The sequence below is a fragment of the Otolemur garnettii genome, unplaced genomic scaffold (genome assembly GCF_000181295.1).
Source record: "Otolemur garnettii isolate 467f Iridium unplaced genomic scaffold, OtoGar3 scaffold00043, whole genome shotgun sequence".
NCBI classification, from domain to species: Eukaryota; Metazoa; Chordata; class Mammalia; order Primates; family Galagidae; genus Otolemur; species Otolemur garnettii.
In genome coordinates, this window is record NW_003852438.1 from 385,983 (window position 1) to 400,235 (window position 14,253).

The 14,253-nt window shown below is 37.4% G+C and overlaps 1 protein-coding gene across 4 annotated transcripts in view; it reads left to right on the forward strand.

The window, feature by feature from the left end:
• Nucleotides 1-14,253, forward strand: part of AKAP11 (A-kinase anchoring protein 11) — a 50,112-nt gene that overhangs the window by 22,047 nt on the left and 13,812 nt on the right. For all 4 annotated transcript variants that reach the window (XM_023513684.1, XM_023513687.1, XM_023513686.1 and 1 more), the window contains 4 exons: nucleotides 2,416-2,463; nucleotides 4,492-4,626; nucleotides 6,176-6,440; nucleotides 7,057-11,536. In XM_023513684.1, coding sequence (XP_023369452.1) covers nucleotides 2,416-2,463; nucleotides 4,492-4,626; nucleotides 6,176-6,440; nucleotides 7,057-11,536 — 4,928 coding nt within the window. The remainder of the gene's footprint in view (nucleotides 1-2,415; nucleotides 2,464-4,491; nucleotides 4,627-6,175; nucleotides 6,441-7,056; nucleotides 11,537-14,253) is intronic.

Sequence of the window (14,253 nt, forward strand, 5' to 3'; positions counted from 1 at the left end):
GTACCTATCACAGCACCCAGCTATTTTTTTTTTAGAGATGAGGTCTCACTGGTTCAGATTGGCCTCCAACCTGTGAGCTCAGGCAGTCCATCTGCCTTGGCCTCCCAGAGTGTTAGGCATGAGCCACTGCGATAGGAATAGAGACATACTCATAGGCTTGTAGTCTTCTGCCCCCTGAAGCTCCTCTTTTTGTCAGCTTAATTCTGTGGTTCTTGACTACTAACTTCTTTGCTATCCTTTTAAATTTTATTTTAGTAAAGCCAAACCACTCTTAAACCGCTCAGTTGTTGCCAAATGTAACAAGTCTCCTGTGTCTTCTGCCCTCCCATAGTCCCAGCTCCTATCTCTCCAGCTGCTTATGTAGTTGGTTAGTCCGTTTCCCTAGAGGCCTTCTTTGACCCATAGGAAATAGAAAACAACTCTCCTGGCCTGTGTCCACTTATTTTCTCTTTTGTGTTCAGTTAAAGAAACTTGAAATAATAGAAGGAATTTCTGTTACAGTTTAGGGTATATATGTCTCCAAGTATCATTTCAAAGAGCAGAAGGAAATTTGTTACTTATGTATTTTTTTTTTTTTTTTTTGAGACAGAGTCTTATGTTGCCCTCAGTAGAGTACCCTGATGTCACAGCTCACAGTAACCTCAAACTCTTGGGCTTAAGCCAGTGGTTCTCAACCTGTGGGTCACAACCCGCAGGAACAGTATTAAAGGGTTGTGGCAATAGGAAGGTTGAGAACCACTGGTTTAAGCGATTCTCTTGCCTCAGCCTCCCAAGTAGCTGGGACTGTAGGTGCCCGCCCCAACGCCCAGCTATTTTTTTTGTTGTTGCAATTGTCATTGTTGTTTAGCTGGGTTCTAACCTGCCAGCCTCGGTGCATGCAACTGGCGCTATGACCACTGTGCTGTGGGTGCTGCCAGTTGTGTATCTCTTTGTTACTGAGTGTCTGTCCTGTGCCAGATAAATTCTTCTGTATTATCCACTTACCCCTTACAGTTGTCAGAGAGGTGTCAGACTACTTTAGGTTTTATAGATGAGGAGTCTGGCTCCTAAAGATGAACATTTTACCTCCATGCCTATAAATTAACTGAAACACTTCTGTGAAGTAGTAACCATATTTAATCAGAATAAAGATCCTGGGATAATTTAAGATTCTGACTTGCTTCTGAATCATCAGAGAGATTGAGAGTATTCAGTGTTGCTTTATGTTTTATATTTTAACTGCTATTTTCTCCTGTTTCCTGAGAACTGATCAGCCATATTGCTGTCATTTAAATATTGTATATTTTTAGCAACAATACTTGTTGAGTAGACAGTTTACTATCTTCAAATGGAATAATATCTTACTATGTTGCCAAAAATTTAGAGAGAATACATTTTAAAAATAACACTTAACTTCAGTTTATAAGAGTAGCACATATTTCTAGGAAAATAAATACTGAAAGAATAAAAAAAGAAAATGACTCTTACTGATCCTATGACCTTTGGGGTGAAACAGGGTAGACAAGTAAAAGATCTAATATAGGATCTATATCACCTGTGCTCCATCTGTCACGGTTAATCACTGCATCACTATATATATTGATAGTTTGGCTTATTGCCTTCCAGTATTACTTTTCCATGCATACATTTTTAAAAATAAGACTGAAGTTTTGTCATACTATATATCATTTTTCTGTAACTTTTATCCTTTTTACTTAATAATGTGATGTTTCTTTACGCTCCTAGATATTCTTTAGAAATATGTATACCTTTCTGCAGAGTAATCACTGTATAAGGGCATTGAAGGAATAAATGATGCTATCTCAAGAACCAGTGAGGAAGTGGGCTTGGGGATTTACTTAGGGAAGGCCTCTCTGAGGAGGTGACATTTGAGCAGTGAGGAGGAACCAGGCATGTGACACTCTAAGAGAGAGATCCAGAGAGAAGGACGTAAGTGCAAAGCCCTTAGGCAAGAATGTACAGGCCACGTTCTAAACCCACACAGGGCCCACTTGTGTAAATGCAGGTGACGGAAGGCTGAAGGCATCAGCTAACTGCAGTTAGGATATTGCCCTGGGAAGCATGGAAGAGAACTACTTGGTAATGGGCCCAGGTGGGAGAGGATTGTAGTATAAAGTACACGTGAAAAGAGTGGTCGGGGGGATGATGAGAAGTGGATATATTTGAAAAATGTTTTAGAGATAGAATTGATTGGACTTGTCAGTGAGGGAGGTATGAATGAGGTTCAAGAACTGCATTTTGGAGCCACATCTTTGGTGAGAAATATATTTGATTATCTTTGAAAATATTATCCAAGGCAGTGAGCATTTTGATGGTTGGTCTATTTTTTCCTGTTTTCACCTTTTCAGCTTGAGACAAGATTAAAAAATTCAAATTAATGGAGCTTTTTCTTTCTTTCTTTTTTTTTTTACTTAGGTCACCTTTCTGGGTTTTAATGAAGAGACAGATGCTGCACATATACAGGTATGATCAATGTATTGAACTGGAAAGGACCGTGAGAATTACTTGGAACAAATTTTGAGACAAAAATTTGCCTTTATGTCCCAAATTTACTCTAAACTCTTCTGATATCTTTCTTTTTAAAAGTTATCACAGTGACATTTTGAGGTCAATTTTTGAAAATGCTTTGGACATTTTCATTTTTTATGATTTTTACTGAATACTCTTGTTATACCAAGCAGCTTTAGGATTGACCACAGAAGCAATTTATCTGAGAAGGTTGTACACTATAGGCTGGCTGACTTGTATTCCATTCCATGAATATATAAAATGTAAGACTTGCTTCTTTCTTTTGGTGATTTTTGTAATTTAACTTCAGTGGTAGAAAACTTTTCACTTTTAGTTGGATAGAATTAAATTAAAAAATAAAATTTAGGCTCAGCACCTGTGGCTCAAGTGGCTAAGGCACCAGCCACATACACCTAAGGTGGCGGGTTCGAATCCAGCCTGGGCCCGCCAAACGACAATGATGGCTGCAACCAAAAAGTAGCTGGACGTTGTGGCGGGCGCCTGTGGACCCAGCTACTTGGGAGGCGGAGGCAGGAGACTCGCTTGAGCCCAGGAGTTGGAGGTTGCTGTGAGCTGTGATGCCACAGCACTCTACGCAGGGGGACAGCTTGAGGCTCTGTCTCAAATAAATAAATAAATAAAATAAAATTTACAAAAAGTAACAAATACCCAATGCAAAAGTTCTAGTGCCTTTGATTTGGGTAGTTATTTACAGTAGGACTGATATTTTGAGATTAGAATAAACAAAGGAAACTTCACAGTTACTGCAGCGGTAATGGAAACTTGGGGAGGGATGGTAGGAAGCATACTATTTCTCCCCCTCATGTTGCTGCTTAAAAATTTGTGATTGCTACATGTTTCCTTTTGTGGCAATTAAAGTGTCTCCTAATAAAGAAAGGTGGTAATATTATTCATTTTTTCTGAATAATGCATATCAGATGATTATGAATAAAAATCCTGCTGTGCGTTTTGATTATGCCTTTGCTTGAAGAAAATAATTTGGACAGAAGGAACAAGAGAGGGCATATTCCTGAGAACATATACATGTGACTGGGAAGAGAAATATTTTGAAATATTTCTCTAATACTCTTCTCCTTTCAGAGTTACTGATGAAACCTGTTTATAAAGGGAAGTTTATTAGGGGTCAGAGACTTTAGTAAGTCTTTAATTGAGTAAAATATTTTCATAAAAATGGCAAATAAGAAAAAGATAAAAGCTCATTTAATTTTTTTTTTACCCCTTTTTTTGGAGAAGTGTCTCACTTTGTAGTTCTGGGTAGAGTGCTATGGTGTCCTAGCTCACAGCAACCTCAAACTCTTGGGCTCAAGCGATCCTTTTGCCTCAGCATCCCAAGTAGGTGGAACTATAGGCGCCCACCACAATGCCGGCTCTTTTTTTTTTTTTTTTTTTTTTTACCCATAGACAGCAGGGTCTTGCTCTTGCTCAGACTGGTCTGGAACTCCTGAGCTCAAGTGATTCACCCGCCTCAGCCTCCCAAAGTGCTAGAATTAGAGTTGTGAGCCACCATGTCTAGCCTCTTTTAATCTTCGTAACATTTTCCATTAAAACCTAATATAATAACTTGAGGAAGAAAAACAGTAAAATGGACTTGTATTTTATGAATTAAATCTTAGCCAAATATCCTGTATGAAAAATTCCAGAGTTAAACCTGAGGACGGTTGGTTGACATGTTAGAAACTATTACATACCTAATTGTCATGGATGTATGAGGTGTTACATACAATTTTTTTAATAGACTGATATCAATACATTTGAAAGGCTACAAGAATAGCTAGTGTTAAATAATTTTAGTACATTTTATTTTTGAGTTAAAAAAGTTATCTGTGATTAATTGTTAACTGTTATGACCCAGAACATTTACTAACTGGTGTACTTTATAATTTTGGGATAGGATCCACATTATAGGAACCTTAACAAAAGTATTTTTCTACAATGTTGTTTATTGTTATTATTTTAAATTAGGATTTAGCTGCAGTTTCTTTGGAACTTCCAGATCTTCTAAATTCACTCCATTTCTGCAGTCTAAATGAAAATGAAATTATTTGTATGAAGGATATAAATAAATCATCAGATATAAGCAATGGTTCTCTAAATCAGGTAACTTTCATAGATTTTTTTATTTTATTTATTGTTTGGGATTCATTGAGGCTACAAAGAATTAGGTTATACTGATTGCAGTTGTGAGATAAAGTCCCTCTTGTAATTGTGTCCCACCCCCAAGTGCTGTGCCATATACCCTAACCCCCATGCCCCTCCTTCCTCCCCCCCCATCCCTCATTCCCTTAAGTTCTTATTTCTAACGAGACTTTCAGGGAAAATTTTACTAAAATTGATAAAGAGTATTAAACTTTTATATGCTTAGATGAAGTTTCTTTTCTTTTTAAATGCTATCTCAAGGAAATATTCCTAAGAAATGTAATTCATGAAGTGTTGACATTCCTTAAGAATACAATAATCTTGGTCTGAGTTTATAAGTTAGATTGTCTGTCTGTGAAGTTCCACAAAGGGTATGCAAATACATATTAATATTTTTCTAAAAATTTTTTGTCTGAATTTTTTGAACACTTTTACCTTTATAAAAGATATAGGGACTTTTTCCTTTTATGGCCAGTTGCAAATTTATATGAATATTGTGCTATATGTTTTAGAGAATATATTTCAACTCTTTTTCTATCTTTAAAAAATTCCATGTGAAGTAGATATCTAATAATATATTCTTTATTTCTATACAAAAATGTTACCACTTCAAATAGGTAGTTGGTTTTATAATATTCAATTCTTTCTTGCATGATTTTATTGATTACACATCACAGATAAATGCTTTGCATTTTAGGAGGTAAAACATTTATATTGAACCAGTTGGCTTAGAGTTTACTCATTCCTAGTATAAAAAACTGCTACATTTTGTATGAGATCTGATACAAGTAGAACTTCCTACTTCATTTCCTTACTTATATTATTCATTCATATTTACTTTGCTTTATTTACTAGGATACAAGAAGTAATTAGGTATTATATTCAGTTTCTAGTTTCTTTACTAAATCATTCCTCAGTATTTATATATTTCTTAGATAATATAGGGGAAAATCTAATAACGTATTTTTAAATCTGCAAGCATTCTAAGTTGTATTACTAGAGAATTTTAAGTAAAAGAAGCAAGCATTTCTGTTATTGTGATAGGAGGGAGGATAGTGTCATACTGGAAGATAAGGGAAAATGGGATAAAAACAATAACAATAGAACCTGGTTCCTGCCCTCAAGCAGTTTGCAATGTACTTGGTGAGAGAGGTGAATGATTAAATAAGGAAAATCACAGGGCTGTCCAGTAATACAGGAAAACATAATTGCTCAGAGAAATGGATAGGTAGTAAGTTCTATAACCTGTCAGTAGAATAGACTGGGTGGAATTTGAATACTTGGATAAGAGAAAGATGATAGAAAAAGAGACTGGGAAGTGAGAAATGAAATGAAAGTGTGAAGAAAAGAATTAAACATTACAAAACCAGAGAGCCTTTTAGGATATGTGCATTTATCATTTCTTTGTTTTCTTTCTCATCTGAGACTATCTTATTTCTAGGCTTTACTTCCAGATAACATTTTGTATTTGAAATTAAAATTGTTTTTATCATCTTTCATCTTTCCCAAGAGTCGTCATTCTGAAATGCTTTGTGTCATGAGAGTGTCACCTACGTTACCAAGACTCAGAATTGATTTTATCTTTAGTCTCCTAAGTAAATATGCTACTGGTATGAGATATACCCTGGACACATACTCGCATCAGAGGTGCCAATTTGAGGCCGCTAATGAAGATGATGATGATACTAACCAGTCAGTATCTTCTATAGAGGATGACTTTGTAACTGCTTTTGAGCACTTAGAGGAAGAAGAGACTTCAAAGCCATATAATGATGGTGTGTTTTATTATTAAACTTTCTCTTGAAATGGAGATTAAAGTTCAAAGTTCACTTTCGAAAGTTTTAAGGCAGACTTACTGAATTGAAATTTATGTTGAAGTTTGATCCAATTTAAGTAATTTAACCTTTTTTTGCAATTGCTTAAGGAGTTAATTTCCTTGTGATTTTAAGTTTATTGTTACCCGGTCTTTTGTTTTGTTATTTCTGTTTTTACTTACATAGTACTGTTCAAGTGCTGTTTACACCATTATTTTAAGAGTCTGGAACATGCCCAGATTCAAATTTCAGAAGAGTTAGTTGGCAGAGTCACCATAGTAATATTTCTAATATGTGTAACAGCATGCAAAACATTCCATATATCAGATATCTCCAGACATGGTATAAAATGAAATTATTTGGTAAAAAGTATTTTTGCTTTCCAGTGTTACTTGGGGTGAATCTTTCTGTTAAACAGCAGAGTTTAGGAGACACTTGTATTATGGATGAACATTTCATGTTTGAAGTTACTTTAAACATGAAAATTTTAAATTTCAAACTTTCAGGTTATTCCATTGATTTAAATTTCTAAAAATTTCTTTTTAAGAAGATTAATTTTTTTACTGTTTTCCTATAGGAACAAACATTACTGTACTTAGGAGCCAGTGTGATGTTGCTGCTCAGACTGTTCCTGGTTCCCATTTAGAAACCAATGACTTAAGGATTCTGGTTAGCTCTGGACGGCAGAAGTCACTAACTAAACCCTCAACTTCCTTAACAAATGTTCAGGGATATAAAGAACAATCTTCTGTGAAAACTTCAGTCACAACATCAATTTCAGAGCCTTGGATCCAAAGGAGTTTCTATAGATCATCTAATGCTTCAGATAAAGGTAGTAATATACAGAAAGCATTTTTTTCTTCTTCTCCTGCCTACTCATCTGAATCAGAATGCTCAAGTCCAAGTCCTGTTATTTTCTTGGATGAAGAGGGGTATCAAAAAAGTTTAAAAGCAAAACTTGAGCTGCCTAAAATTCCTGTGATGAAAGACGATATAGAGGATTCAGATTCAGAAATAAGTGAATTTTTTGATAGTTTTGATCAGTTTGATGAACTAGAACAAACTCTAGAGACTTCTTATCCATTTATAAAAGATCCTGTCATAGGGAAGTCATCACAAAAGAAAGGACATGAACGTGGAAAATCTTGTATGAATCCTCAAAAATTCAAGTTTGATCGTCCAGCTCTCCCAGCTAATGTTAGAAAGCCAACTCCTCGTAAACCAGAATCCCCATATGGTAACCTGTGTGATGCTCCGGATTCTCCTCGGCCAGTGAAGGCAACAGGGGAAGATAGTGGTTTGTTTAGTCCTATTCGATCCTCTGCATTTAGTCCTCTTGGAGGCTGTACTCCAGCTGAATGTTTCTGCCAAGCAGATAATGGTGGAGATAGGATCCATGAAAATCATGATTCTATTTATTACACCTATGAAGATTATGCAAACAATGTTTCATGTGAAGTACTAGGCTCTCTTTTTCATACCCAGCATAACAGTGATACTAATGACATATCAAGCATTAATAGTTTTAAAAGTGGAGAAAGTAAAACTGTAGCTCTTAAGCATGGAAACCTTGATCAAAAAAGTAAATCTAAAAATAAATCCTTAATGATTAAAGGTAGCATTCAGAAATTTGCCACAGATCTTGTGGAAAAAAGTTTTGGCAGTGCATTTAAAGACTTACAGAAAGGAGTCTCTTCTTGTACCAATGCATTGTGCCACTTAGCCATCAGATTGACATCATCTGTTTTTCAGATGGCATTTAATGAACTGAGGAGACAACGTGCATTTTCCCTGAAAGAACGTGCCATTAGTGGCCTGGCTAATTTTTTGGTGAGTGAAGCTTTATCAAATGCCTTAAAAGATTTACAGTATGTAAAGAAGCAGATTTTTACAAACACAGTTGCTAGGTTCGCTGCAGATCTTGCAGAAGAGCTTGTTTTCGAAGGCATCATGGAGGTGTGCCAGTTTTCTTATCCTTCAACACCTGCATCTCCACAGTGTGGGTCGTTTGACTTTGAAGACAAAGTAGTGAAGTCATATGCGAAAGATTTGTCTGAATCTGTAATACAGGAAGCATTCATTGAGTTATCACAAGTTGATGTGACCTTCACAACAAAGGCAGCAGTTAGTGTTTCTACCAATAACATCAAGTATGTAAGTGCAGAAAGTGTAGTGCCATCAGCACAGACCTTCACATTCTCCCCTTCTTTTCACAATCAGGCTACCCTGGTGACAAAACCAATGCAGGAGTATAAAAAGGAATACACAGTGCAGCAGGCTTTGCTTTGTACTTCTGGAATTGTCACTTCTATACCAGTGCCCTTGGCAGGAAGTGCCCTTCTCCCTTATCATATCTCATCTGATATGTATCAGGCAAAGTCTCCTCTGTCATCTGATGATGGTGATTCAAATGGTGACTCTACCCAAGTGCACATTACCACAAAAAACAGCAAAGGGGAAGTAGCTTGTCTCAGAAATATTTGCTTACCTTCAGAGCACAATCCAGATAACCAGAATGATTTTAAACCAACTAGTGATGATACTGAGAAGCAAAGTTCTTCAGAATTAACAAGCGATCCTGTCATTATTAGCAACTTTTCTGCAGCGATTGTGCATACGATAGTAAATGAAACTTTAGAATCAATGACGTCATTCGAAGTTACAAAAACAGTTGATGAACGTACAGATTATTTAACTAAATCAATTAAAGGAAAACCCCACTTTTCCCACTCTGATGAAGCAGCACTGCAAAAGAGTGAGGCTAGCAATAAGGACATGTTTGCTGACCGATTATCTCAATCTATTATTAAACATTGCATAGACAAAAGCAAATTGGTGATCCCAAATGTAGATAAAAGTGCAGCAGATAAGGAAAGCTTGCCTGTTCCTGGAGAAGAATCACAGGTGGCACTGGAAAAGTACCCCAAATCTCTTGACTCCCAAGATCATAGAACTCAGTGTTCACTTTCATTTGGAAAGGACTGTGTTCCAGAATGCAAAGGTTCTGTGGCTCGTGGGTTTTCTATAGAAACAGTACCACCTTGTCCAACTATTGTGGGTCAGAAACCTGATTTGAAGGAACTTGCTAAGGATAAACCAGCAACGAATTTGAAAAATGCCACCCTTGAGCCCTTTTCTTTTGGACAGGAAAGCACCTTTCCTCATTCACATCCATTCTCAGCAGCAGTGCTTCCTTGTGTAGATGGTTTGCATGTGGAAGATAAACAGAAGATCGCAGACAGGAATGTCATACCTGATACTCCCCCTTCAACTCCTCTAGTACCATCCCAGGCTAGTTCTGAATGGGATATCAAGAAGTTAACCAAACAGCTCAAGGGGGAATTAGCCAAAGAATTTGCTCCTGCTACACCACCCTCTACACCTCACAACTCATCTGTTGGTAGTTTGTCTGAAAATGAACAAAATGCTATAGAAAAAGAAGAGTTCATGCTGAGACTCATGCGATCTCTATCAGAAGAAGTTGAAAGTAGTGAAGGTGAAGAGCATCCAGAAGTAGATGTGAAGTCAGAGCACTCAGGGAAGAAAGTTCAGTTTGCAGAAGCATTAGCTACGCGTATCATTTCTCATGCAACTGAAACGGCAGCTTCCCATTTAGATCATAAAATAATTCAAGAACCCAAAGTTAACAGCCCTTGCTTAAATGTACAAAGTCAAAGAAATATGTCACCTATTTTTTTAAATCCCTCAGGTGAAAATTTACAAACATTATGTAATTTTGCAGGTGATATGGCAGCAGAAGTCATTACAGAAGCTGAGAAAATAGCAAAAGTTAGAAGTTGTATGCTTTTTGGCCAAAAGAACAGTTGTGTTGTTGATGGTGACCAAGATTACAGATCAGAAAAGAATTTGGATATTGAGGCTTTAGCACACCCAAGAGAAGTAGATCCATTTGTTCTTTCATTACCACCAAGTTGTATGTCAGGTCTGACATACAAGTATCCCAGCTGTGAAAGTGTGACAGACGAGTATGCAGGTCACATTATCCAAATACTAAAACAGGAAGGTGGTGATAGTGAGTTAATAATGGATCAGTATGCCAACAGACTTGCCTACCGATCAGTTAAATCAGGATTACAAGAAGCAGCTAAGACGACCAAAGTGAATTGCGACTCAACAGTATTCCCTGTGCAAAGCTCACAGGTGAAAGTGAAAACAAGTCAGGAACTATTCATATTAAGTAAAGAACACCAAGTGGATAAAAAAAGGCAAAGTAAAGGAAATGGAGGTCATGTTTGTAAAAATCAAACAAGTGAAAGGACCCAGGATACATACAGAAATGAATGCTGTGAACTGAGTAATTTCTCAGCTTCTCTTGCTCACAGCATAACGAGAGATGCTAAAAAAGAGCTTATAGCATCTGCAGTTGGCTTGCCAAAATCTTTAACAGATTCTTGCTTGTATGAAAAATCAGTGTGTGATGGAGATACTGACTGTCACATTGAAGCAGAATTTCCTAAGTCTCTTCAGCCTTCCTTGCAAAATCACAGGTTTTACCACAGTACAGGCAGCTTAAATGCAGAGAATGTTGCTCAAGCTGTAGAAGAGTATGCTAAAAAAGTAGTGGACAACACTTTAGAGCTGACTTTGGGATCTGCAGTTCTCCAGGTGTCTGAGACCACAAAGTCAGCAGATAGGATCACTTATGCAGAAAAGTTATCACCTCTCATAAGTCAAAATTGCAGATACTGTGACCTTAAAGAACTCCATGATTGCACCGGAAATTCATCTCAGCATTTTTTCAGACAGCCTTCACTTACTTGTAGTAAGCCACCTTCTAATTTAAAATTTAGCAACACCTATCAGAAATCTAGGATTTTTCATCTTGATGTCCCTCAAATTCACATTAATCTTGATAAGAAGACAGTGCTTGCTGAGAAGATAGTTGCTGAAGCTATTGAAAAAGCAGAGAGAGAGCTGAGCAATGCCAGCTTGGCAGCCGACAGTGGCATTGGACAAGATGGTGCCAGCTTTGCTGACAGCCTTGCCACAGAAATAATGACATCAGCCGTGACAAACATCGGACATGTCGTTAGCAGGTAAGTTTCCAGTTTCTCTTAGATGCTATGATAAAATGAAAAATGCTGTTGTATGTGTCTTGGCTCCTGTTCAGAAAGATACAGTTATTTTTAACCTTAAACTCACAAAAATTTTTCCTGTCCCCTATGTATATTATTTCATACCCTACATATGACTGTCACATATTTTGTCTCCTGATCCCTTTTGAGGGACGGCATTATCGATTTACAAAGGTGGAAGATGAGGTCTAGGAGATAAATCACCTTGGCCGAATTCACGGAAATATGAAATAGGTAAAGTAGAATCACAGAAATAGTTGGAGAATTTTATACAGTAGTCCCTGCTTATCCTTAGGTTTGCGTTCCACAGGCTAAAAAATACTAAGTGAGAAATTCCAGAAATAAATAATTCATAAGTTTTAACTCACGCACTACCCTGAGTAACATGATGAAATCTCCTTCCCTCCTGCCTGGGCTGTGAGTCATCCCTTCCCACGCTGTGCCTCTTTCCCACCTGCTAGTCACTTAGTAGCTGTCGGGGTTATCAGATTGAAAAAAACATGGAATATATGTAGGGTTTGGTACAGTTTATGGTTTTAGATGTCTGTTGTGGGGGAGGTCTTAGAACTTATCCTCTGCAGATAAGGGGAGACTATTGTATAGCAAGTATAGAATATTACAACATTAATTTACTACTCTGAGGTTAAATTATCTACACCAGCAGTTCTCAAACCTGTGGGTTGCGACCCCTTTGGACCGTATTAAAGTTGAGAACTGCTGTTCTACACTGTTTACTTTATTCTGTTCACACGGGTGAGTTTTCTTATAAAAAGCACAGTTTAATCAAAGTACACTGAGGAAGAAAGCACCAGTTCTCCAAATACTTTCACCGCTGTCAGCACCTCTCTTGATCAGTGCACACCCTAAGGGGACAGTTCTTTCCACTAGTTCCGTAGGGTCTTCAGTAGCTTCTGTGGTGTTCATTGATTGTAGCAACTTAGTTAAAATTCTCACTTTTAACTGTCTCCTTGAGCAAACATTGGGACCAATTTGTTACTTGTTTGTAGGATTGTATCGGTAAAGTCCCATTGGAAAGAGAAAATGCTTCAAGTGGAGGCAGAGTTTAATTGAGTCACGTGATATCCCAGATTTAGGGGAGCTTTTGTCAAAGCCATGACAAGGACTGCCTCTTTTCTTGGCCTTCTTACAATGGGGAGATGCTGTTTGGTCAGGGCTGTTGAAGCCGGTTTTCCCATAGCATCCATTGGAGACGAGAGCTGCTGCAGGTTCCTGGGGAGCCAGAGGAGGTCTTCGTTTGCCTTAATCAGGCAGCCTCCTTTCTCCTAGACCAGGGGTTGGAAAACCAAATTCTGTAGTTGAAATGTGGCCTACTGTTTGGATTTTATTTTGTGGTTTCCTTTCCTGTTTCTCTTCTCAGTAGTTGTGCTAGGGTACTACAAGTGCTGACTGAAAAGTTGCCCCTAATGTGTACAGTTTACTGTTTCACATTTCTTAGTTCAATGTTAAAAGTGTTTGTCTTTCAAGCTTAAAGGAAGATTTCTTCAAATGGGTTATTATTTAATGAATTATTTGGATTATTTTACTAGGTCCTTTTCTTATGAGTAAAAGTTCATAAAAGTAACCCTAAATATTTCACAAAGCTCTTTTGTACAGAGGCATGGCACATAAATGTCAAATGGCACATTACACAGGGTATCTCTGTAAAACTGCACGTGAACTTTATGAACACCCGGTATCATGGTGCATTTTTAGAAGAGCAGAACATCTCAGCCATCTTGTAAGCTACCATTTCTAAGCCAAAATCATAATCTTTAAAGACTCTTATCTGAACCTCATCCTGTGGGTCATTTCCCCCCAAAACCGTAAGAATATGGTACATATCAAGAAAAGTGTTCAGGAAGAACAAAGTAGTGCTCTATTATGGCTCAGAATTGTAGTGTGCCTGTCCCTGGAACGCCCTTTATAATTCTGGTTGCTCTGTTAGAAACAAAAAATGAGCATAGTCCAAACAATTAGGAGGGACTGTTCTAGCAATGGGGATACAGACGTAAGTACACCAGGCAAAAATCCATGTTCTCTTGGAGCTTATGGCAGAATGGATTAAGATAGACAGTAGGTAAGTAAAATACATGGTATGCCACTTAGTCATAGCTACTTTGGGGTAAAAATAAAGCAAGGAAGGGAGATAGAGAGCTCTGGTGGTAACAGTGGGTGGCAGCAGTTGAGAGTGACTTACGGTTTTGAATCAGAAACAGGGAAAGAAATACTGACAAAGTAGCGTTTGAACCAAGAGCCAGAGGAAAAGAGAGAATAAGTCCTGTTGGAATGAGGGAGAAGGTTTTAGGCAAAGGGGCAGGACTGTGCATATTTGGAAAACAACAGAGAGGCTTCTGTTTGCTGAAGAGGATGGAGCCAGGGAGCTTGGTCAGAGATGAGGTGGACCTTATGAGAGAGTTTCAGCTAGTATGTTTTAAGGATGTGGCTCTTATTCTGATTGGTGAGTAACCATTGGAAGGTTTTGATCAGAAGACCAATATTTTCTTTCTTCATGTTTAAAAACATCACTTCTATGTTGAGAAAAAAATTTGAGAGAGCAATTATAGTAGTTGAGCAGTGAATGGAATTTCTTGTAATGATGCAGTAAAAATGTAAGTGTCTCTTCATTGGAAAAAAATGATATGGTTCATGCTCAAAATCTTTTTTTTTTTTTTTTTTTT